The 26,482-nt window shown below is 30.1% G+C and overlaps 2 protein-coding genes and 1 long non-coding RNA gene across 13 annotated transcripts in view; 1 reads left to right on the plus strand and 2 right to left on the minus strand.

Annotated features, from left to right (window-relative positions):
* LOC130674864 (potassium voltage-gated channel subfamily H member 8) overlaps nt 1-26,482 on the plus strand; it is a 535,814-nt gene that overhangs the window by 409,945 nt on the left and 99,387 nt on the right. For all 6 annotated transcript variants that reach the window (XM_057480297.1, XM_057480299.1, XM_057480294.1 and 3 more), the window contains 2 exons: nt 25,986-26,134; nt 26,245-26,404. In XM_057480297.1, coding sequence (XP_057336280.1) covers nt 25,986-26,134; nt 26,245-26,404 — 309 coding nt within the window. The remainder of the gene's footprint in view (nt 1-25,985; nt 26,135-26,244; nt 26,405-26,482) is intronic.
* On the minus strand, nt 939-3,983 carry LOC130674867 (uncharacterized). 3 transcript variants are annotated; one of them, XR_008991148.1, is made up of 3 exons: nt 1,824-3,983; nt 1,531-1,723; nt 939-1,166 (listed from the first exon to the last, which is right to left on the minus strand). XR_008991148.1 is itself a non-coding variant. In XM_057480305.1 (2 exons), the coding sequence occupies exons 1-2, from the start codon at nt 3,279-3,281 to the stop codon at nt 1,163-1,165; spliced, it is 1,755 nt and encodes a 584-aa protein (XP_057336288.1). In that variant the 5' UTR covers nt 3,282-3,983; the 3' UTR covers nt 940-1,162. The 3 variants fall into 3 exon arrangements, 1 of the variants encoding a protein (XP_057336288.1); XR_008991149.1 differs by having other exon boundaries at nt 940-1,166; nt 1,531-1,741; XM_057480305.1 differs by having other exon boundaries at nt 940-1,166; nt 1,531-3,983.
* On the minus strand, nt 17,919-20,140 carry LOC130674870 (uncharacterized). Of its 4 annotated transcripts, none has more exons than XR_008991153.1 (6): nt 19,881-20,140; nt 19,643-19,819; nt 19,498-19,585; nt 18,903-19,291; nt 18,422-18,789; nt 17,919-18,322 (listed from the first exon to the last, which is right to left on the minus strand). It is a non-coding gene; the product is annotated as an uncharacterized LOC130674870 (long non-coding RNA). The 4 variants fall into 4 exon arrangements; XR_008991151.1 differs by having other exon boundaries at nt 18,422-18,509; nt 18,575-18,789; nt 18,903-19,585; XR_008991152.1 differs by having other exon boundaries at nt 18,422-18,512; nt 18,575-18,789; nt 18,903-19,585.

Below are 26,482 nucleotides of genomic sequence, written 5' to 3' on the forward strand. Positions count from 1 at the left end.
AATGAGAAAATTTTTTCCAGTTCCACCTTCCCCACTTACATATAACCTTATGTTTTCATCATTGGACTGTACTCCATTTTTTATTTTATCTAAAACTCTTACTTGATCAGAATTCATTTGGTTCATCATTTCTAAAAGGGTGAAATTATTTACCAACTTTTCTGCAGCATCCTTCAAATCTTTAACTACTGTATCTATTTCAATAGGACAGTCGACTGATTTACTGGTTAAGCCATTGTCATTATTATTTTTATCATCATCATTACAATCTGGACTATTACATTTTTTTTCTATCTGATTTTTGATATAGTCTAAACCTTTTTGAAATTCTTCGTTATATTCATGATATTCTTTAGCTTCTTCTAGCATATTCTGTTGAAATGAAAAAGACTTTGTATACGTTTCAAATCCATTTTTCAATTCTTCCGTATCTTTCCAAGGTTGGAATAACAGTAAAAGAGAATAGAAATAATTTTCAGGTTGATTTGCAATATTGTATCTAAAATGATTTATTAAATAACTTCGAGATCTTCGTTTTAAAAATACTGAGGGCCGAATTTCATAATATTCATATAAGTTATTTTGAGGTTCTTTTTTAGTTATTTCATACCATTTAGCGAAGTCATATAGACTTAAAATTTCTAACTCTTTGGAACGATTAGGGTAATAATCATCAATGAATGATAGACAGAAGATATCAGTTGATTCAGGATTAGATTTTTTTAATTGTTCGATTTCATTTTTAGTTTTTAATTTTCTATTTCTAACCATCCGGACATCTAACTATCGTATTACAGTGTTTGAATCTGTTCCATACAGCGAAATACCTAACAATGTATCAGCAGCTTCGAGAGCCCCTATTTCTCTGTGATTTAAACTTCGAAATGCAACTTTCCACAACAATTGAGGAAGCGTTTTTGTAGAGTTAAGGGGTTAGGGGTACTCAGGGGTATGAAAAAATGATGATTTTCAATAATTTTTTTTTTGTAGTTAATTACTTTATTTGACAAAAATAAAAACATAGCTTTATTAGAACACGTTTCGATTTGACTTCACGAAAATTTCAAAAAAAAAAATTAATAATTCAAAAAGTTATCGCTGTTTTTGTAGAGCCCGTTCCTCCCGAAGTCCTTTGCGGTGATCATCATAAGTCCTTGGAGATTCATCTAAAATCAATCGGACAAGAAAAATTAGTTTTATTAATAGATAATCTTGTGCCTGATCGAAGCTTTTTTTTTTTTTTTCGAAATTAACAAAATGGCGGCCTCAGGAAATTTTTTTCAAATTTTCGAGAAAAAAACCGACAGTTTATTGTTAAAAAAAAATCGAAATTTTGAAAAAAAAAAAAAATCCTTCGATCAGGCACGAGTTTTTAATGTATTTCAAAAGTACAATAAATTTTATTGAAATCTACCGAGCAGTTTTTAAGTTACAGTGATCACCAGTTCAGAAAACATAGTTTTGAGAAAAACGCATTTAAAGTTTTGCTATGGATTTATGTCGAATTATAAGAATTATTTAATAACTTACACTGAGTCATCTATTCCTGGACCATATAATAGCTCTTCAGCCGACATAGCAGCTTCCAAAATATCGATTTGCTGGTGCCTACGTTGCAATCGACCTTCTCGGGTGTTATCATTAGCGCGCTTATCTGCTACTTTGATACGTGCAGCATCCATTCTTTCTGCATACCGATGAGAATTAGGCCCACAATTAAGTCCTAGTGTATTCATCAAGACTAATAATGAATTTATACCCTCATTAAATATACACATAGCAACGTATGCAGCTATTTGTACGATGGTAAAACTAGTATTTACCGTTTTTGGGCATATTTTCCATACTAGTTGGTTAAAGCTTTCATTATTATTCTGATTGAATCCACCTACACATCTTGAAAGTAAATTTTCATTACTAAGATCTTCGTATATAGGCTTGATAGCTTTTAAAACATCAGAAGGTAAAGGAGAATAATCGTGAGAAAAGGTATCAAGCTCTCCTCTTGCTTCAGCGCGCTGGTAAGAGCACCAAGATTCTTCGCCTTTTGGACACATATCATGATTCGGTTTTTCATCACTCGAGCCGTAGTGATAAAAGGTTGCCATTATAGCAGATTTCATATTTTCAATAGAATCACAATGCCGGCGTATTGCTAAACCATAGTACACAGTTAGTTTGTCTATTAATTTTCCTGTGAGCTTACCTCGACCACCAAGACCTTTTTGTTTACTCTTCAGCGTACGTAATCGACTCCCCATCCGCTTTTGGACATGCCCTATACATTCCTTTTTATTTACAGTTGTATTTTCGTAAGGATCTGATTTTATAATTCCTGAATAGGTCTTGGAGTCACCATCACCAATATAGTTGGCATACTTAACTCCATATTTAGTTTCAGAATACGAAAACATTTCGACCATCGCATCCACCTCCATTTTCCCAGAAGACCCTTGATGATTAGCAGAACACACATCTTCATGCGATTGATACCATTCCTCGAACTCAACAGTATTTGTTTTTTTTTTCCAATACTCACATAGCTTACAATATGCACTTTTAATGTTTATGTCAAGAATCTTTCCAGTAAAATAGCCAATTATAGAAGAAACTCCAAATGACGATGTATATCCCCGTTTTTGCCAGGTTCCATCTCCCGATACAGTTAGATGATTTATATCTTCATTTTCAGTTGTTGGCATTGCTTGCTTTTCTTCATTCACAGCTTTCGTCATGAAGGTTTCTGCGACGGCTTTACTACAATTCAAAATCTGTTTCAGTAAAATTGTATGCGTAGATTTATCTAAAAAAGACGGCATGTCCATCAGGCCGCAAAACTTGCACAATCCTTCGTATCCTATTCCTAGTATTCTCATTACAAAAATGAAACGTCTGTTTATTTCATAAGAATGCCCAACGAAAGAACAGGAAGGAATATATTCATTTCCACAGTTATTACATGCAACTACAATTTTGAATCCCAGCCCACGTGTACTTGCTGTTTGAAACACTACATTTCCATCACATTTTTTACATTTTATAAGAGCAGAAATTGCAGTGAATACCTGAATAAAATTTATTATTCGAAATTCAGTACTGCTGTCTTCAGGTACATCATCTTCAGTGTTTTGTTTTAATTTTTTAGAAGATGTACTCTGAATACTTTCATCACGTTCGGCTGTTTTCGGATTAAAAACATTCTTTCTTTTGACTGAACGCGACTTATTAATTTTTTCAGAACTCCGAAGTTCTCTTGAAACCTTTCTAGAATCACGTCCCATGGTTAATAATTTAATTCACTTGAGAAATAATTTATCACAAAACTATCGACTGATCAGTGCAACGACTACAGGTATACTGGCAACCAAAAATTATTTTTCAGTTCTTGTACTACCTACAAATTGTGAATATATGTAGAAGGATATATATATATATATATATATATATATATAATTATAAATACATTAAAATGGGGAGATATTCATGACAATGAAACCCGAAAGGTCGGTTGCTTGCAGCTGTTTCTAGCTACCTGCTCTCGAATGCCACGTAGCACCCGAGCGTCCTTTGGTCATTGTTAAATAACTCGAAAAGAATTTGTCGGATTCACTTCAAATTTTCACACAATATTTTTAAAATATTATACTTTAAGAAAATGCAAAAAAAAAAAAATCGATTTTTTGAAAATTCTGACTACCCCTAACCCCTTAATTTCACTTACTCTTTCTGAAGTTTTAGCAGTTTCTTCTTTAGTTACATATTTTGTAACATATTGGCACAATAATGTCGATTTTTCTTCAATAAATTGAATGTCCATATTTCCTTCCCATAAAGATAATAGAATTGGATTGTAGTCGTTAATATAAGCTTCCTTTTCAGTACGAGGAAGATCGTAGAGTCGACTTTTACTCTTCAGATTTTTACGTCCAGCAATTGATGTTGCTGGATCACGAAGCACAAACAAATCGTTGATAGGACGTGGGAACCCGAATCTACAGGCCTTAATAATCTTTCCTGATTTTTGTTTCTTTGTTCGTAAGCAATAATCATTATGATGATGATGCTGATGAGTAGTAACACGTCTATGAAGTGTTGGTAAAATATTTTTGTCAGGTATCTTACAGGTTACATATTTCATTATAAATTCAACAATTTCTTCATTAGAATTAATGCCTACTATTGAAGCACCTTTCACCCAAAATAACACGTGAAAATGTTGAAATCCTCGACCTTAATATTCTCGGCGCCAATAGTAATAGACTATTTTTCCAAGTAGTTGGCTATCAGATAAAATAAAGTCAAGAATAGCTTTAAACTTATTCTCTATAAATCTCGAGACAGACACCGGATCGGCAGCAATCACCTCACTAGGAGATAATTTATCGAAGTTTGGAGCATTTATTTCCTTCACATATTCTATTGAATCGCCCCATAACCATTCGGCAGGGCTTATTGTAACAAACCAGGATGCAGAGCCATAATGTCTAGTCATACAAAGTATATCGTTTCTAGGTTTACTCCAAAATTGCGCTGAATTTCGAAGCCGAGAGAAGATAGTATTTAAATTCGCTTCTAAAGCACCGCTTATTAAATATTTTAAGTAAGTTTCTGCAGTATACCGTTCACGAGTATTTGTGACATTTAATGTGTGATAAATACCTTGACCCAATTGACGAATATTAGAATCATGCAATAAGAAAAAAAGATACTGTTGATTCAAACGAAATCGGGAATCTGCAGATTTTAATCTCGCTTTTATGTATTCATAATCTGTAAGACGTACTTCCCTTTTCTCATGTTGACCATTTTTACCAAGAGGATATAAATCTGGAAAACATTGTAAGTCTAATGTATGAATACGATTATCTAAAGGCTTATCGTTGATTTGTAACATTTGATACATATTTGTTGAAGTTTCATTCATTTTTTTATCATAGAGGGGATATATAGTACAATCTATATATTGAGAATAATTCGCGTTTAATATTTGAGTTATCATAGCTCGTGGTTTGTTACTTTCTATTATACTTTCATCAAGATTTATTTCTTTATGTTTCTTAATTTTTTGTGTATTATCGCCTTGTGCACTCGTTCTCGCGCTATCAAAATATTCATCACAAATAATATTACTTCTATTTTCTTGAAAGTCATTTTCATTTTTTGGAGATAAATTGCTGTAACTATGATCTGTATAAACTAAATTCTGTGTTACTTTTGTCTGATTTACTTTTCTTTTAGTCATTTCGGCATTGATATAATTCTGATTGATTGCGCTAGTTGGCAAATCGAAAAAATCGGTCTGTCAGTTGACCCTGCGGGCCAGCCCCAAAACTTCCCGCTGTTTTCGAGCTCGCTGAGCTCGAAAACATTATTGTGAATATATTTTCGAGCTCTTCGAGCTCGCAAATACTTTTGTATGCCATTGTTTTGTAAAAAACCATTTTTTAGCATTTCTTTCTTCCACGATATCTCGCGAACGAATTAACCGATTTTGTTGGTTGAGGTGGCAATCGACGCGTTTTATCAAGTTCTAAAGCTGGTCGAATTTTGAAATTGATTTATTCAGCCGTTTTTGAGAAATTTCAAAAAAACCAAGGAAAAAATTTTTTTTGAATTCTTTCGTCAACGGTTTCTCTTGAACGAATAAACCGATTTTGATGGTTGAGGTGGCATTCGACGCGGCTTATAGAGTTTTAGAGCTGATTAGATTTTGGAATCAATCCATCAAGCAAATTGGAAGTTATCCAAATAAAACATTTTTAAAAAAATTTTATTTTTGAAATATCTCTGAACGCACCCTACCGATTAAGTTCAAATTTCTACGGCCTCAAGACATTAACAAGCCGCGTCGAATGACACCTCAACGATCAAAATCGGTTCATCCGTTCAAGAGTTATGAATATTTACATACATACATACGTACGTACGTACGTACACACATACATACACTCGGACATCATCGTGAAATTAGTCAGGATAGCTTCCTAGGACCTCGAAACGTCGACATCTGATGGAAATTCGATTTTCGTAAATCGGACCGAAACCAATAACTTCCCGAATTTTTGAAAATTTACAATTTTCTTAGCGGGAAGTTAAAAATCGAATCAATTGTTATTTTCATTTTGCTGTTCATTTTCATATTTCGCTGTTGGTAAAGATTGTTTATTAATATAATTATTACTATTACTATTCGGTTGATCATTTGCGTTTTTTCTAGAAAATACAGATCCCTGACAAGAACTCTGACAAGTCAAATTCGATATTTGTTTAATTGAATTAATATTTTCATTAAATTTTTTAGCATCAATTTCGGTATCTTTATGGTTTTCTTGTGTTTTAATACTATTATTTTTTACTTTCCAAACATCTTTATCATTGTTCTTATTTTGAACACTTTCATTTTGAATTATCTCACTTTCCGGGTATTTTTTCCGAAATGTTTACATGAACTTCACTGTTGTCCTCGCGTTCAATTCAGTCTCGAATTGAATATTGTTTGTACTAAGCCATTCTCTCAAACTATCAGAGCAATCAGGCATTTTGATTTGTGCGTATAGAGGATTGCGAGATTTCAACCATACCAAGACTTTAAAAACTTTCTCTAAATTAACTAGGTTTTCCCATACGACATTTTTCATTGTAGGTATACTTCGAATTAATATGTATAACTCGTGATTTTTATTAATAGGATCTGTTGTTGAGCATAATTTTTTCATAGTTTCTTCTAAGGGTAAAGGGAGATGAAATACTTGACCTTTTAATGTCTGTATTTTCATAGTCCCCTGTAAATTTTTTTTAAGCAGAGTTCCTAATCTTTGAATGACTTGAAATGACTTGGCTCTTTGAATGAGAAGTTTTTCATACTCATTAAGAGTACTCATTTCATCAAGAACTGGTCCAACATAGATATTATTTAATGTACAAGTTGAAGGCAACTTTCCAGATCGAATTTTTTTTAAGCAGTTATTGCATATACAATCACTATGCAGTACTGGATCCTGCGCTTTTATAAAAGTGATCAAATTAATCCAAATTTCAGTTGAAATCGGATTTCGCAACTTATTTAATTCATCAATGTCTTTTCTGAAGTTTAGTTTCTGAAACGATATAAACTTATATCGTGGTGTATCCATCGATTGCTTTATAAACGTAGCAATTGATACTCTTTTATCTGATTGTATTTAATCTTCATTTAAACAAATTCCTTCACATTCTTTACCGAGTAAATTTCCTCTTGTTTTCATCTCATTTGTTGTATCAATCAAAATTTCTAAATTAGAAGCTTCCAGAGCATTATCTAACACATTTAATTTAGCTAAAGTCTCCTTCATTCGATAAATAAGTCTTTTCATATACCTAACAGAAGGAAAATGTGGTGATAATAACCCTACAGAAATGAACAACGATTGACAACAATCTAATGATCTATCAAATTCTTGAAAATGACCACGCTTACTGTCTGTATGACTGGATAAAAATAATGTTTTCAAAAATTTCGAGAAGTTTGTTAATCTTCGAGATTTTAAATCTTCAAGTAAACGAATATATTGTTCATATATTTTTTCATCATAATTAATACGACAGTAATCACTGCACGACCATATTTTTTTTCCGTGATGATTTTTTATAAGTGGTAAAATATTAGTAGCTTGCCCACTTGAATTAATAATGATTGTTTGTTCATAAAGTTTTTCAAACGAATATGTTGTATCATAGAAATAACTTTCGGTCGTTGTATTATGAATTAATTTTCCACACATATTTTTATATTGATCTATGTTTCTTACGGAGTCATCTAACAACTGAGATAAGTATAACTCAGCTTTATTTTTTAGACTTTCTAATGTTCTCGTCAAAATCATTATATAATTCTTTCTTTGAAATAAACACCATTTAATAATTCTTTCTGCTTCTAATCTTTTTTCAGCTAAGCTATTTTTATCGATTACTAGCGTTAGTTTTCTAATATAATTTTCAGCAGATGACCCCAATTTGATATTATCTTTATCAAGGCTTTCTCGTTTATAATTCGATATAATTTTTTTGGTGACTGATAATTTCTGTTGTGCTAGTTTTATGTTTCTAACATTATTTCTAACATTACTCTTTTCTAACTGATACTTTTTTTGTACAAATTTCCTTTTGTTTATCGAAATCTTTTCTATATCTATTACGTTATTTATAGCACAATCATCATGGGAAGTAGCTCGTGATTTAATTTCTGAAGATAGGTCAATAACATCCGAAAATATAAAGTTTGAATACGATGCATAACTTGATGTATATAAATTGTTTGAAATAACTTTTGTTTCAGACGTCTGATTGACCTTCGATTTTATTTTTTTTTCATTTTTTTTCTGTTGTTTAAAGCTAAATGTTCTTTTTTCTTAATTTCCTCTAAATTTAGTAATTTTAAGGAGTGTGTACTATCAAGAATTGGAAAATGAGTTATTGTATTCGTTTGGAATATTTTTAATAAATGTATACGCATTGAACTATGATCGTATACTAAATTATCTGGCTTTTGCCTGAATAAAAGAGATACTGCGAATGCGATTGCGAAAACTCCACAATCGTCATTATTAGGTTGATATTGAACTTTTGGAAATACAGTGGAACTCGAATCAACTTTTAAATAAGGATATAAGTGTTTTAAAAAAATTGTTTGATCTTCATTTAACGATCCTAAGTTTAGAGAATCGTAAATATAATTTTTTTTTTTGTATCGTAAAAAGAACATACCCAGTGGTTATTTCTACTGTACAATATTTGAATATGTTTTTCTAATTTTGATATAGGTTGAATATTGCTAGGCCTTTCTAAATATAGTGTATCTCGATGATTGTAGTCAAAGCAATCGGCTAAAATTAACTTAAAACGATAAATATGTTCATCTATCAGTCGACTCCGTTGTATTATCATATTAGTTAAATATATCAAGTTGCTACTCAAATTTTGATGATTCGAATCTTTTTCTTCTAATTTAACAGTCTCATCAATAATACAATTTTTTTGTGTCTTAAACAAAGAAGGTTCTCGCAAACTTTGTACATCCTTAGCAGAGGACAGTGTTTTATAACGATTGAGACGATAATTCAAAGCTGAATTTACTTTTTTTAAAATTGCGGCTAGATCTAGTGTAATGTATTTGTTTTCATTTGAAATTACAGGAAAATGAGTTAAAGTATTAGTTCTAAAGATTGATAATAAATGTGACCTCATTAAATCATAATCATAGTCTATATATTCAGGTTTTTGCCTGAATAATAAGGACACTGCAAAAGCAATGGAAAAAATTCCGCAATCATTTTCATTTGTTTGATTCTGAACCTTTGGGAAAATAATTGACTTCAAGTTAACTGTTAAATAAAGAAACAACTGCTGCAAATAAATTTTTTGATCTTCATTTAATGATCCTATGTTAAGGGAATCATAAACATAAATCTTTTTAGTGTCATAAAAACAACATATCCAGTGCTTATTTTTATTACACAATATTTGAATATGTTTTTCTAATTGTGGGACAGGTTCAAAATTTTGAAGTTTTTCTAAGTATAATATATCTTGATGATTATAACGAGAACAATCGGCTAATATTAATTGAAACTGGTAGAGGTGTTCATACATTAATCGATTTCCTTCAATAATATTATCTAGATAATTTTGGTCAAGAAACGGCAATGTTGTAGTTTTACGTTTTTTTATAGAATTTGTAGCTCTTACTTTTAGTGGACTCAGTTTTCGTTTGCGTAAAAGACACATATTTTTAGTCTTATCTTTACTTAAATCTTGATTACTTTTATTATTTTCTTTCTGATGGATAGTATTTTCATGTTTCAAGTGCTTTAAAGCAGAAGTAACTTTATCTTTAACATGTTTAGTATACTTTCGTTTAGGTTTTTTCCATACCCTCGCGGTCTTGAAACCACAATAAATCCACCGTGGATCCACCGTGGTTTCACCGTGGATCCATCGTGGATCCACCGTGGATCCATCGTGGATCCACCGTGGTTTTGTGACATTTATCCACCGTGGTTCCACGGTGAAGCCACCGTGGATCCACGGTGAAACTACCGTGGATCCAAGGTGAAACCACTATAAATCCACTATAAATCCACGGTGGATCCACGGTGAAACCACGGTGGATCCATGGTGGTTTCACCGTGGATCCACCGTGGATTCATAGTGGTTTTATGGTTTTTTTTTGTCGTGTTTGCAGTACGTTTTCAACGTACTTTTATGGTATAGTTATACCGTTTAATACATAAGCACTAACTAAAAATAGATTTTACCAACTATCAAATAAAAAAAATGAAAAATTCGAGAGTGAAACTACAATTGAATTACGATGTAAAGCTATAAGTCTTAAAAAATTAAATTTACTATAAACTAGATTTATCTTTGCTGGGTTGATAGTAAGTGACCAAAGACCGATTTTCACATGCCTTAGCGCGAAAGCCCGTATGTATATTTTGGTCTCACCTCAAAATTTATTTTTTGTACTTTGACAAAAATAGTTCAAGAAAACATTAATGTCATAGTGTAATACAAGATACCCCTGTATTACTATCAAAAATGGATTATTATCTCTCTGCTAACATTCAGCGAGTAACGCATTCCATGATTGCTTCAAGATCAGAATTTATAACTTCTGAAATAAGTATCTTACCAGGGACACTACAAAAGGTGGGCGCGATCTAGTGGTGAGCACTGAACTACTTCCGCTGCTGCTGCCTAGCATCATAACTTTTTAAATCAATAATCATTAGGATTAAATATATATTCGTTAATCTCGAACAAATATATATATATATATATATATATATATATATATATATATATATATATATATATATATATATATATATATATATATATATATATATATATATATATATATATATATATATATATATATATATATATATATATATATATATATATATATATATATATATTTATTCTAAATGGATATATTTTTTTGTGTCTAAGTAATATTTATTAGAGTTGATATAATAATATATTGCTTTAATATTTGGGGTTTTTGGCACTGTAAAATAATTTATTTGTCTATTAAATAAATATTTTCTTAACTTAACCAAATGATTTTATTATCTTAGAGAGAGAATTATTAATGTCAACCAAATAGAGTCTATTAAATCATTTATTAAAAATTGAGAAAATAGATCATGTTAACGTAATAAAATTTAGTTGTCCCAAATCAATTTTAGTTTAATAGAATTTAACAAAACCAATTTAATTGCCGCAGAGGAATTTTTTTCGTGTATTAAAACTTCCTGTAGAAAATTTGTGCAGCTGTGAAAAGTGTTATTTGGAGTTTTTTATATTTATTAAAATGTAAAAAAAATATTCATGTTATTTTTTTTTAACTGTTGATTATTTATGATTTTTAAATTTAAAAAAATTATATTTTTTCTTAAATACTATAAAAATATACAAAAACGGTCATGTGTGATTTTTTAAGAAAAAAAATTTTTTTATATTTTTTCTATAATTTATAAAGTTCTCATGTTTCGAACTTGCAGTTTTCTTCCGTGTTTCTCATTCTAATAATTATTATAACTTATAAACTATCGAAGATACGACCATGACCCTTCAAGTCTTTATTGTTTATCATGAAACAATAAATGAATTAAGCTATAATTTTAAATTCTTGATCATTTATTTATTTAGTTTTAAGTGAATGTTTATAAAAAGATTTTGAGAAAATTTTTTTTAATGTTTCAGCTCAATCATTTATTGACTTTTATATGATTATTTATATAACAACATACAAATAAATTTAATGTCAATATAACTTTTAGTTATTAAGATACTAACTCTTCAAACACAAGATTATCTTTTTTTTCCGAATAATTTCTCTCATTGTTCAGAAAAAAATTGAGCTGAAGCATTGAAACAAAACTGAAATTGTTTATTGCTTAATGGAGAACAAAATTGACTTTGAGTACTTTAATCTTATCTTAAGAATTATCGAGGTTTTATTGTTTACTATCATTTTTACAAATTTTGTTAATTAACAAATACATAATTAAAAAGAAAATTGGGATAAAAATTTTTTGAATTTCGAAAGACTTCGTCCACAGAATTTTTTGAGCAAATCAGCTAATTATTACATGCTTTGCAACATTTGATATCGTGTTTGAATAAAATTACTAGTTAGTTTTCAGGAATTGATCAATAAAATTACGTAAAAGTTATCACTCCAAAACAATGTTATAGATAATTTTATTCGTGGGGTTGTTGAAAATCAACGAGGTAACGTTAATTATTATTTACAGAAAGTTGGACAAAAAAAAAGTCTTATGATTGCTGCATCATATTTTAGGTTAATTAAGTCGATAAAAAAATTATGTAAAGTATCACTATTATTTATACATACTAGAGTGGTCCGAAGAAAAAACTGCTTTTAGACAAAAAAAAATTCCCTTCAAAGCACAGCTTTATATCTCAGTTCTTAATGAGATTCAATGAATTTCTATTTTTCCATTTGAATTACACGCGTACAAAAATTCATTTTACGTTTTCATCCGGTAAAACTACGGAAAAAATTTTTTTACTTGAGTTAGATTTTTAGAAACGTCTTCATTTATCACTATTTCAACTGAAAAATTCATGTCAAGATCTCGCGTCAAACCACGGTAAAACCACGGAAAACCACGGTGGATCCACGGAAAAACCACGGTGAATCCACAATGGGTCTACTGTGGATCCACTGTGGATCCACCGTGGTTTTGTCGTGGATTCACCGTGGATACACTGTGGATCCACTGTGGATCAACTGTGGTGAAATGTCACGAAACCACGGTGGATCCACAGTGGTTCCACGGTAGGTCCACGATGTGGTGGTTTCACCGTGGATCCACGGTGGTTCCACGGTGGTTGCAGGACCGCGAGGGTATGAGATCGTCCAATACTGATAATGAGTAAGTCGCATCCTTCGGAAAACTGGAAATAAGGTCATTTTGAATTATTTGAAGCAAATGTGGACGCATTTTTTTGTGGTCATAATGAAATAATGTTTCTATCGGCCAATCTCCAAGGGCTAAAGAAGTTGCAAACGCTACTGCATATACACCACAATCATAGTTATTTGGCTGATGTTGGACCTTCGGAAATTTCACAGTCTTTGAATTGAATATAAATTTAGGGTAACAACGTCGAAGAAATAATTCATATTGTGTAACTTATTTTTGTTTGCAGCATCAAAAATATAAATATATTCAGTATCATAATCACTGCAGACCCAATGATCAGATGAGAATTTATCATTTTTATCATACTATAACGTTCACTTCTATTCGTCACAACCCACGGCGAAGTGTGGTGTGTGCAAATAGCCGTTATGGCCCACCTATGGTAAAAACTGAAAATAAAAATAATAAACAAGACAAAAAGTCCCTTGGAGATGCCCACAATCCCCATTAGACACACAGCACTTCCCAGGCTGGGTTAGATAACCAAATCGGGCGCCAGTTCGTGTACCCCCACGAACAAAATATAATCAACAATAAATAAGAAATGAAAATGAAAAAATGAAATAATAAAATCAGAGAGCAGTTTCAGGTGTTGAAAAAGGATAGCAAGAAAGAGATAGTGTGCGATAAATAAATAATAAAATTAAATAAATCCCGGGTTGGTAGCCATTTATCAACCCGATATATTTTAAATTATAATATCGTTTCAGTGGGTATTAACAAACAATAATAAAAATAATAATCGTTCACTTCACAATAAATTATTACCCAATAGTCAATTACGCAAATTACTAATTGTATAAAAAAAATGTTCGACTTGCTATCACTCGCACGTGATAGCAAAACAAATATAAATAAGTATAAATAATGATTATTAGGTGCACAGATATAATTATAATACGCTTAAATGTTTTAATGCTTTGAGCACTTGTAACTATTTACTGTCCGTAATAATAATCGCTGGTAATACTTGTAAATAGTTACAGCAAATAATCACCAGTGTTTACAAATCATAAACAAATAACTGTAAATAATCAACGCAAAATAAAAATAAATGATGTCAACTAATAATAGTTATCGCAAATAATAAGATTTAACTATTTAACGCACGTTTAATAACGAAAACACTGGTGATATTTAAATAATTGTAAAATATTTTTCCCAATACCATTCAGAATATGATAAATAATAAACGTAAATATTATTAATTATTTACCGTCAAGACGTATAAACGGTCACCCATAATTACTTAATAATATAATAATACTAATTATAAAGATCATTAATTATTTACCGTCAATTCATATAAACGGTCATCAATCATTATTCAATGAGAAAATAATACAGGTGAATATTGTTAATTATTTACCGTCAAATCATATAAACGGTCACCAATAATTATTCAACAATAAACACTGAATATTACTTCCCCAAGTTTGGAAAATTTCCGCTGAGACAAACAAGTACGCGAGTGTATATATATATATTGAAATTCAGAATAAGTATTACGCTCTCTCTCACTCACACGTGAGAGATATGCGAATGGCCACCAACGTGGGACAAATTACACGCCAATGTATTAAACACAAAGGTACTTACAGTCGTCGTTGTAAAATAGTATGGTTATTGGCTCCATTGGTCTGAATTTTTAATATAATACCAATCAATGCCACAAATATTCTCAATACTAATTGTTAAGTGTCTTGTAACAATCGGTACACCTGAGTCACCACTCAATCGAACCTTAAGTTCAAAATTTTTCATTTTATTTTTATATAAAATTAATTTGGAGAATTCGGAGCACACTCACCAGAATACAATAATGCATGAAGATACGTACATGCGTAATGTACATGTGTTTATAGTATATAAATATATATATATATATATATATGTATGCTGCCCGTATATGGGTACTGACATATTTTGGGTTTGCTCTGAATTCCCACAGACAAGTGTACAAGTATGAACGGTCAAGTTACAAGATTAAAAGAAACAAGCGAATAGAAAATAGTACGCACAGCTGCACCGCTATGGCCGGTTCCTTACGAAGAACCTGCTGATTCAATGTTTTCCAGATGTCCCACGCAAGGATTTCTCTGGGTCTTCCGCGACCGCGAGTCCCTCGTCATCGTAAAAGTCTTAATAAATATGTCAAAGCATTTCCTTGTTTTAGCTCGACTCAAATTTTTACGACTTTTCCAGTTAAAACATCTGTTACCAATAGGTCCCACTGTTCAGCGGATCCTTACTATTTCTTTTCTAACGTACAAATCTCTCTCGAATTTTATTTTTACTTTTAATTTTAATTACATTTCTCAGAATTGTCTAAAATATTGGTAGCAAGTGTCGTCATAAATTCGTCAGAGAGACGTTGTGTTTAAAAATTACACGTCGCGCATGCGTCAACCAACCAAAATAATAATAATAATAATCAAATAAATAAATGCGCAATTATTTATCCCGGCGGCTATAAAATCCAATTAACAATTCATAAAATTCAGTAAATTTTACTGAGTTAGGCGCAATTTCTACCTAGGGATTTAAACAAATAATAGAAACACAGTAAATAAAATAAGATAATACATAAAATAATAATAATAATAGTAATGATAATAATAATAACATTAGAGACGTGCTGAGCAGCGTGTGCTGCCATCTGTTGCCCCTCTCCCACCTAATGCGAAGATGCCGTGATATTTAAATATCGTGACAATACTTATAATTTTTGTCTCGGCTATGTAGTATTTGTATATGAAGTTTATCAGGGTCTAGAGGTTCAATTAGGTCTAAGCATTGAACTTTCCAACATTCTTGAAAAGCATAGCCAAAATATTTATGCAATAAATATGCAAAATAGTCTACATGATCATCTGTTAATTATTCTGTTGATGTAATTAAAGATAATTGTTGTTCACTAAGAGACTGCACTTTTAAAACAGGGCTAGAGTAATTGTTATTTTTAATTACAGATTTTTGAAAATCATTACTGTCAGTTTTTTTATTGTCCAAGCTCGTGTTTACGTTAATTTTTGGAACTGAAGTTAACGTGAGATTGATATTCTTAGGCGACATATTTATCATATCAGTTATGCTGTTTTTTACATCAACAACTTTCTCGCTAGATTTTGATTGAAATCCAAAGATTCGATTATAATTACCATGTTGTTTATGCTTTAAAAAAATGGTATCTTGTTGTATTAAGGTAGTACTACCGGTTTTAGAATTGACGTTCAGAATTTAATGAAACTTGGCATATTGGTATTTTATAATATCATAATTAAGCAGTTAAATTTTTGGAAGCCTACAGAGCACTGAAAAAAAGATATTAATATTTATAAATTTTTGCGTTTAACATTGATCCTTATGGGAAATCACAGACTTTATTTTATTTCACAAAACTGGACGTTGAGATTTATATAATTTTGGTATCAATAGAAAGAGAAAAATTTATTGAATATTATGTGCAAATAAAACCAAAAACTCAGAGCCTGTGATAAGAACAATTAACAAATGATTGAGAAAAAAGTACTAGTCGACTTAAATGTGGCAACGCCGCAGAAAAGGTTAGGACGCGCGCGAAATTCAAACATGCACCAATGCGGTATGTGAGAATATCAGTGTTATACAGATTTTTAAAAAATATATGATAATTTTTATTTTTAATAAAGTTACATAAACAAATTGAGCAACATGTTATAAAATACACAGAATAATATAAATTATTTTCAAAATAGAAAATAATTTAATTTATGTTGATATCATCTACATTTTTGGTAGGGTTAGGTGACATGAATTTTCCATGTTTTCCGTTTAATTTCTTTGCCAGTGTGACTTGTTTCAGATTTTTTTTATATACCTTTTCGGTAACTCTTTTACCTTTCCAACGAAATACTTTTCTTGTGCAGTTTATTAAATTAAACTCCGACATTTTTGATAATAAACATACGCAACTGATAAGTAGTGTAAAAATAAACAAATGTATGCGCAATAGATTTCCGCGCATAAACTCATATGTTGAGTGAAACAGAATGTATTTCTGTCTCTTTAGTTTTTATGCGGCGTTGCCAAATGAAAATACTACTCTAGCCAAATTACACATAGCACTAATTTGACACCTGTGGTAACGGTAGTACTACCTTAAAGGAAATTTGGAAATATGGCCACTTTTAAATAAATGCAGTAAATGTGGGCGCATTTTTTCATGGTCATAATGACATGATTCTTTTATTGGCCAATTCCCAAAAGCAAGAGAAGTTGCAAAAGCTATTGCGAATATACCACAGTCATCTCCATTTGGCTGACTTTGAACTTCAGGAAATTTTACAGCTTCCCTGATTAAAAAAAATGATTAAAAATGATTTCACACGTTAAATGTCCATAAGAGACAGGATTAGAAATGATTTAAAGGATTAAAAAGTATTTAAAATGATTAAAAAACAAATCATTTTAAATACTTTTTAATCATTTTTTTTAATCAGGGTTCTGAATTAAACAGAAACTTAGGGTAACACCGCCGAAGAAATAATTCATGGTGCCTGTGTAACTTATTTTTGTTAGCGGAATCAAAAATATAAATATACTTTGTATCGTAATAGCTACAGATCCAATGATCAGATGAAAATTTATCATTTTTATCGTGTTTGTAATCCCCGTCTTGGCTGTGTAGCAATTGAATATGATTTTTATAAGGATTTAAAGGTTCAATAAGTTCTAAGCATTGAACTTTCCAAGATTCTTGAACCGCATAACCAAAATTTTCATGCAGTAAGTGAGCAAAATAGTCAATATGATCATTTAATAACTTTTGACCTTGAGTTTTTACAATTGAATAAAATAGTTCAGTAGGAGGATTTATTATTATAAAAATAAATAATTCAAGAAGTTTTTATTTTCAATATAAAATTTGATGATTTTTTAATTATGTTTTATTTTATAATACAGAGAACAGTACAAAAATATGTATACTTTGTTAACTTAATTTATACTCCTTATAATTATAAATAAAGATAAATAATCAGCGATATCTAGTATTTTGAAATCCTACTGCTTATCCAAGCAGATTCTGTGAGCACTACTGCTGTTATAAGCAGAAATTCAAATATAGGACTACCTGAACTACTAATCAAAAGTAAAAAATTGAGTTTTAAACTGCAAATCAAACGCAGAAAATGGAAAAAAATTTTAGACTGCTAATTAAAAGCAGAAAATTGAATATAAGACTGCTGATTAAAAGCAGAAAATTGAATATAAGACTGCTGATTGAAAGCAGAAGTCAAAGAAAAATGACTGCTTTTGATAGCAGAGAAATTGTCCAATAACAGCTGAAAAAGAAAAATGATTATATCGTTAGTAAGGTAAAAAAAAAATAATAATAATAAGAAAATTTTTTAAAATCAGAAATTAAAATGTTTAAGATTTACCTGGAGCACGAGTAGTTCTATTTCTATAATTTTTTTCCTCGATTTTTCCAATGATAAGTCAAAATAGAAAGAAATTTGGAATTTACAACTGCTGAAAAAAAAAAACAATAGTTAAAAATATAAATAAATTGAAGGAACTATGCTTTGACGGACCTTTCAAGAATATGTTATTATACCATTAATAGAAACCAAAAACTTTATGTGTTATATTGTTGGCTTAAGTCAATTGCAATTGAATTCAATTTTAAAATATTAGTACAGATTCTACTACCAAACATTAAGCTTGAAAATGGTGTTGCATATAATAAATCAAATCTTTATCACTCACCTTATGAATAAAATTTGAATCATAAAAAATATCCTGTTAACTGCCAGAATTAATAAAAAACTATCAATTGCTTTTTCACAGTACTATTATAAATTAATTAATTATAGTCAAATCAAATATATTAACGAGAACTAATAAATTGTTCGAAGTTACCTGATGCTTAGGTCAGCAATAATGATGAATCTCCTCGATTTGACGATAAATCACTGCCAACTTAAGATATTTCTATGCCAATTGAGATATTTCTGTTTCTGACTAAAAATACGGGGTACAACATGAACTACAAGTCAGCGTAATTTTACGCCTCTTATGAAGAGGTAATTTTACAGAGAATATAACTAGAAAATTTCAGTAAAAGGGTAAGAAAATAAGGTTTACTTCTAAATTGACAGCGTAAGCATTAACTCCCCTAATAGCACAGTTTTCTTAGCAAAAGTTTTACAAAAGTTTCCTTGAATTTTTCGTCAAATATCCGTCAACTTTGGACTTTTCCGTTTTTGACGATAGTTTGTATGCAACTTTCTCTACAATTTGACGTAAATCTACTACCCGAATTAGAACCCGGGAAAAAAAGTTCTTATATGATCATATATAAATCATATAAAAGTGACTCATATAAAATCATATAAAGTTTTATAATGAAATTGGTCCTATAGAAACTTATATGACTTTAAAAAATCTTATAAAATCATATAAAATCTTATATAATCATATAAAGTTATATGTACCCAGAAAAAAATGATTTTACCTAATTATATATACATTAATATTAGGGTGCTTCGTTTGAGATGACTATATTTTTTTCCAAGTCCCATGTTGAAATATCATTGTACACACTGAAAAAAAAAATTCTCATCAAAGATGAGCTCTTAATTTTAATTTTAAGTACTCACTAAATGAATTTAAAATTTTCCCATTTGATTAACACGTAAATTTTAATTTTATTTTTTCAATTATCTATAGCTCAACGGCATTTCAAGATATTTGATCGACCATAGGTGGAAATCACAAAGGAATCGTTCCTTTTTGAAAGTGCTTGTAGCTAATTTATGTTTTGTAACCGACCTCACCTGTAAAAAATCACAAAACCAATTTTTTCTCTAATTTCATGGTTTCTTTTATTTTACTTACAAACCATCAACTTTACAACAAAATTGTACAGAACTTTTTTTTGTAGAGAATTTTATTTCCTACAAAAGAAATTATGTAAGCGATTACTGTAGAGCTAGTAGTTTTCGAGATAAATCCAATTAAACATCTCAAAATTTTAGAAGTCGCTGTTTTATCCAAGATTTTAGTCCTTTTTGATAAAATTATGGTCGAATAAATATATAACATATCCTGGTTAATATACACTAATGCAAAAAATTAAAGGAGCAGAAAAATTACATAAATTTTTTAGTGATTTTTGGAAGGCTGTAACTTGGTAAAAAATGATCGTATCGAGATTTAAAAAAAAGCATTTTACAGCTTGAAATCTCTAGTTTTGGTGCATTTTTTTCAAAATTTTTTAAAACCTCCGGTTAATGCGCAAACATGATAAATGCCGCGAGACAAAAAAATAAAAAAATTTTTTTTTTGTTTTTCCGAAGAGCCCACGGACCGCGGAAAAATTCTTTCAACTAAGCGAACGTATAGTTTGTTTAGCAAATTTATTCAGCTTCAATTTGGTTTTTTTTAACCTCGTAGGACGATTTTTCGCAGAGATATCAGCCTTCAAACAGAAAATGATCTTTTTGGCTTTGATCATCGATATTTCAGGTACCAATGATCGCACAGAAATTTTAAGGGCGGCGGTGAAAACTTGAATAAATTCCCTACAAGACCCTGTCATCATTTTTTGAAAAAAAAAAATTTTTTTATTTTTAACATCCATTAAAAGTAAGCACAAAAACATGACTTTTTTTGGTTTTCTGGTAAATCAACCGCTACTCTGCAAATATCGATAAAAAAAAATAATGTTGCCAGGGACTTTTTTAGCTTAATGTACCCCCAAGTCCCCTGTAAATTTTTGAATTGATCCATCGAACCGTTTTTTGGGAATCATCGATCAAAGTTTTGTTAAACAATTAAAGGAGCAAGTTTTGTTCCTTTAATTGTGTAATCATAATCAGAATGAAAAAAAATTTTTTTTTCGACTTTTCTCAAATTTTTGCGTTGGTGACTCAGCAAATGCAAGGAAATGACAAAAAAAAATAAAAAATCTCCAAAAAATGTCAAAAACAAAATTTAGAACACAAAAAAAAAGTTTCAATTTTTTTTTCTTCGATTTTTTTTGACATTTTTTGGAAATTTTTTATTTTTTTTGTCATTTCCTTGCATTTGCTGAGTCACCAACGCAAAAATTTGAGAAAAGTTGAAAAAAAAATTTTTTTCATTCTAATTATGATTACACAATTAAAGGAACAAAACTTGCACCTTTAATTGTTTAACAAAACTTTGAGCGATGATTCCCAAAAAACGGTTCGATGGATCAATTCAAAAATTTACAGGGGTCTTGGGGGTACATTAAGCTAAAAAATTCCCTGGCATTATTATATTTTTTATCGATATTTGCAGAGTAGCGGTTGATTTACTAAAAAACCAAAAAAAGTCATTTTTTTGTGCTTACTTCTAATGGATGTTGAAAATAAAAAAATTTTTTTTTTTTCAAAAAATGATGACAGGGTCTTGTAGGGAATTTATTCAAGTTTTCACCGCTGCCCTTAAAATGTCTGTGCGATCATTGGTACCTGAAATATCGATGATCAAAGCCAAGAGGATCATTTTCTGTTTGAAGGCTGATATCTCTGCGAAAAATCGTCCTACGAGGTTAAAAAAAAACCAAATTGAAGCTGAATAAATTTGCTAAACGAACTATACGTTCGCTTAGTTGAAAGAATTTTTCCGCGGTCCGTGGGCTCTTCGGAAAAAAAAAAAAATTTTTTAAATTTTTTGTCTCGCGGCATTTATCATGTTTGCGCATTAACCGGAGGTTTTAAAAAATTTTGAAAAAAATGCACCAAAACTAGAGTTTTCAAGCTGTAAAATGCTTTTTTTTAAATCTCGATACGATCATTTTTTACCAAGTTACAGCCTTCCAAAAATCACTAAAAAATTTATATAATTTTTCTGCTCCTTTAATTTTTTGCATCAGTGTATCATATATGTACTTTATACAAAATATTATTAGATTATTAATTTTAAATATTTATTATTTTAATCTAATATTCGATTGTAATTTTTATCACAAATTTTGTGTTAAATTTATTGATTTAATGTTGTCAGTATAATCGTCTATAATTATCAATAATTATTTTTATATCAGGAATGTGGACAAGACAGGATCAAAATAAAATTACATTATTATTTCTGCTACGTTTCGGTCATTTATTAGACCTTCCTCAGGCATCATAATACGAATTATCACAATCACTATCTTACATTGCACATTTGTTTTAGTCATATAATTTGTTACAAAATTAACAAAATTGATAGATTTATTAATTATTTATATAATTTTTGAAATAAAACACGGAAAAAAATTTTTTGTAACCGCAAGATAAGATAACTTACAGTAACAAATTTCTGCCTTAATATACGGATAACGAAGCATTCGTTATGACTACAACGTTTTTGTAACGCTAGCAAATCGTTTGTGGCGCCTAGCAATGGTTTGTAACTGCAGCAAAACTGTTGTGTTGCAGTAAAAAAAGTGATTTGTTAAAATAACAAAATGAATTTGTAGTACTGACAAAATTTTTGTCCCCACAAGCTAAGATTACTTAGAGTAACAAATGCTTGCTTTGAAATACGATGATATTGATATCATTTGTACTCATAACAAATAAGCTTCTTAATTACGACACAATTTCATTTGTTATTATAACAAATTTATTTGTTACCGTAAGCTAATCATATTGGTCAGTATAACAAAATTTTTCGTTATCCCGTCTTTTGTTATGAGAACGAAACTCTTTTTTTCCGTGAATATAAGATGACACAAATGGTCCAAGATAGTGATTGTTATAATTCGTATTATGACGCCGGAGGAAGGTCTAATAAATGACCGAAACGTAGCAGGAATAATAATGTAATTTTATTATGATCCTGTCTTGTCCACATTCCTGATATAAAAATAATTATATTTATGGATTTATTTTTTAAATATTTATTTTTCCTTAATTGTACAACGTTACGTTTTTTACAGGTTATATCTTACGTATATTTGAATATATTTTTATAATTTTTATATTTATTTTTTAAATATTAAATAATCAATAATAAATATTTTAAATTAATAATTTAATAATATTTAGTAGAAATTAGATTAAATAATAATATAATAATTTATGTCAATAAATAATACATACGGATAGTTAACCTTAATTATATTGGAACACTTGAAAAAGTATATAAGCACAATTTTCTTCACTAATATTTACAAATAAGTAGTAAATAATATTTATCATAATGTTCAATTTAAATCACTTTAGTGATTTAGTGTACTGAATATAATTATTGAGCACATATACAATTCGCACTTTTAAAACACGTGTTGTGTATGAAGCAACTTCAACATTTAGTTTTCGTGTAAACCCTGTGCGCGCGCATCGTAAAGATGCATATCATACATTAACATATATGATAGTACATTGAGTAATGTATGGCCTAAGATTAAAATGAAAACAACTAGAAAACAATGCGGAATTCGAATAAACTTTATTCTAACTAATTAGTAGGAAATTAAATTGTCTATTAAAAAGATCCTAGAACGTTTTTTGATAAGTCTGATAGTTTTGCTGGAAAAGTAAAAAGATCTGAAAATTTATTATAGATTTGACTTCCAGCTCCGATAATTTTCGAAAGGATGGATTTATCAAAAAATGATAAGAGACCATTTTTGTGGAGCGTTAAATTCTGTACAATAATATGCTATGGACCTATTCATATGACGTGCGAATGCCGAGCTAGAAAAACAAAAAAAACAAAAATTTTTCCCATTTCATTTAAATGGGAAATAGAAAATTGCAAATAGGCACCTCTTAATATTAATATTAAGAGCTCAAATTTTAATAGAATTTTTTTTCATCATCTCAAACAATATTTTTACTGTAACTAAAGAAAAAAAAAATAGTCACTTTTTTTGGCCCACCCTAATGAACAGATATGATCATATCTAAGCATTTTTTCCCGGGCTATTTTTTTCGATTCATCATATGTTTATTTTAAAGTACTATTCCTCATTAATTACAGAAAGAATGTCATCAGAGAAAATACGCTGATACACAGAAACTTAACTTTGAAAATATAAAAAATGAATTAGTTCAAGAATATCTCTATCGTCGTTTAAAATTAAAAATATAACATTTATTTCAAAAATACATTATGATCGTTTAGAATTCATTGGATGATATGAACCAAGTTCAATCATTTGTAAAATTTTATTTTTAATACAAAAAAAAACGTTTTGATACATCTATATCGTAATCCATAAATATATTTGAAAATTATTACACTTTTATATTTTGAAATTGTTATTTGCATCATTTGTCGATTGACAAAACTGATAGAATTTTTTTAAACTGTTTAAGATATTTAAGCGTTTTATGATATTCATGTTTTTTCGATTAGACGTTTTTTCCGAAAAAGTGTTTAATTCCGGAATATCTGTTTCAGTTTAAAACACTCGATGTTTTTTTAAACGTTTAATGTAACAGTAAGCGCTTTATAATAAAACAGGTAGAAGTGTTTTTTTCTTTAAACGGATAAAACGGATTAAACATTTAAGTGTGTTACGCGAACCTCTAAAACACTTGTAATGATTTATGTGATTTATAACCGAGACCCCCAGTCCATGGTGTGACCCCTTGTCCAGGAAGCCAAGATTAGATTCAGTTGATAAAATCAACTGTTTTGTGACTAGCTCTTCTACAGGGCGGGGAATACCCGATCCTGGTCACAAGGAATATTTAGAAATCCTGAGAGTATAGGAAGCTTATCAAATAAGAAACTTGTATAGGTGATATATATATATATATAAAATAAATGACAATTTTTATTTAACCAATTTTACCCAGACAACAGACCCCACTTTACAATAATTAATTAAATAAAAACCGCGACAATAATTAACGACACAAGCTAGTGAGAGTGAAGTTGACCTTGATAATTTACTGACGCCAAAATGGCGAGCACAAAACACTGACTCGACTTTACAATTTTATCCGAATTCACTTTATAATTTCCAGTTACAATATTATTCAATTTTCACTCTCGACTTTATAAAAACTTCCAACTTATTTTTGCTCTCCAACTGAGAGTAATTATTTATAATAAATTTAATTTATATAATCCAAATGATAATATTCAATCTTACTAGAGTAAGAATTAATTTATATAAAACTTTATTAATTGAAGACATCTACGTCTCGTGACTCAGCGATCTTTGCACGTTTCGCATCCAAATCTGCCCAGGTCCACATCTCCAAGTTTCCGTCGTAGACAAAATTCCAAATCTCCAAAACTCCAACCAGACAAACTCCACTGCTTTCCCGGACTCCACAATATTTCCACAAGGTGTATAATGGACGTAGACTGCTTCCAAATTAATTCCAAACAGGTCTCGAGTAGAAATGAATATATGATCACAAGTATAAAAATGGTAAGCGAGGTGAGCTCAACTGTAGCTGACCCAGAATTGTCCGTTCTGCCCCTCGGCGAGTCGGTTACTACCTCGTACTCCAGGCTAGCGCATGCGTCCTGCAACTTTGCCTCGTGGCAATTTCCAATTGATGCAAGAAGATGTTAATTTATCCCTCGTTGTCCAGTTACCGTAGGCAGCCACCAGGTCCTAGTTATCTTCCGAGCATGATGTTGTAATAATAACCAAATCCCGGTTACAGATTGTTTAAACGTTTATACCGGTTTACTTCTAAGCGCTTAAGTTGCAGAAAATACTAACGTGTTTTATTTTAACACACTGAGTTAAGCACTTGGATTTGCAGTGAAATAGAGGTAGTATCTTGCCATCGAGTTCATAAGCCGGAAATGAACTATTTAATTAAATCAAAAATTCACTATAGTAATAAATGAAATTATTTATTTTCTGGGGAAAAAACACAAACTGCAAGTAAAATTACTCTACTGTATAAAAATTGCATGTACTCATTGTCACAATCTTGCTAATCATAAAAAATAAATTTTCGAAAAATAATTTTGTGATTTTAATAAGAAAATGAAATTTCTTTACAATAGCAAGAGTCAGAAATAAATGGAATACAATCTTTAACATTACCGTCCATAAGCGAAGATGATGAAAATGTACTAGAAGAAGGTGAAACATCGCCACTGTCACCAGTATATAGATCACCGGTGGACGTCACCAGCCCACGACACAAATTCCGGTTGTTAAAAAATATTATTTTTCCATCATTAATTTATTTATGACTTTCATTATTATTATTATCGTCATTATTATCACACATAGTTTATTGAATAATAATTATGAATTCAGAAGTGATCGAGTTGGAAGACTAGTAAGGGCCGGACTTAAAAATCAAGCCCAAGGTGTTACTCAAGTATCGGTGGAGGGTCACAATCAAGATGCGAATGAACGACTTGAGGCGATACAAGTATCAATTGTCCATGAAGATGTTACTACGTTAAGCGATGAAGTAAGTATATCATTGATAAATGTTATTCCGTAACTTTATATTAGATACTACAATAGCTAATATCTCTCAGCAAGCTAT

Source organism: Microplitis mediator, chromosome 9 (assembly GCF_029852145.1).
Source record: "Microplitis mediator isolate UGA2020A chromosome 9, iyMicMedi2.1, whole genome shotgun sequence".
NCBI classification, from domain to species: domain Eukaryota; kingdom Metazoa; phylum Arthropoda; class Insecta; order Hymenoptera; family Braconidae; genus Microplitis; species Microplitis mediator.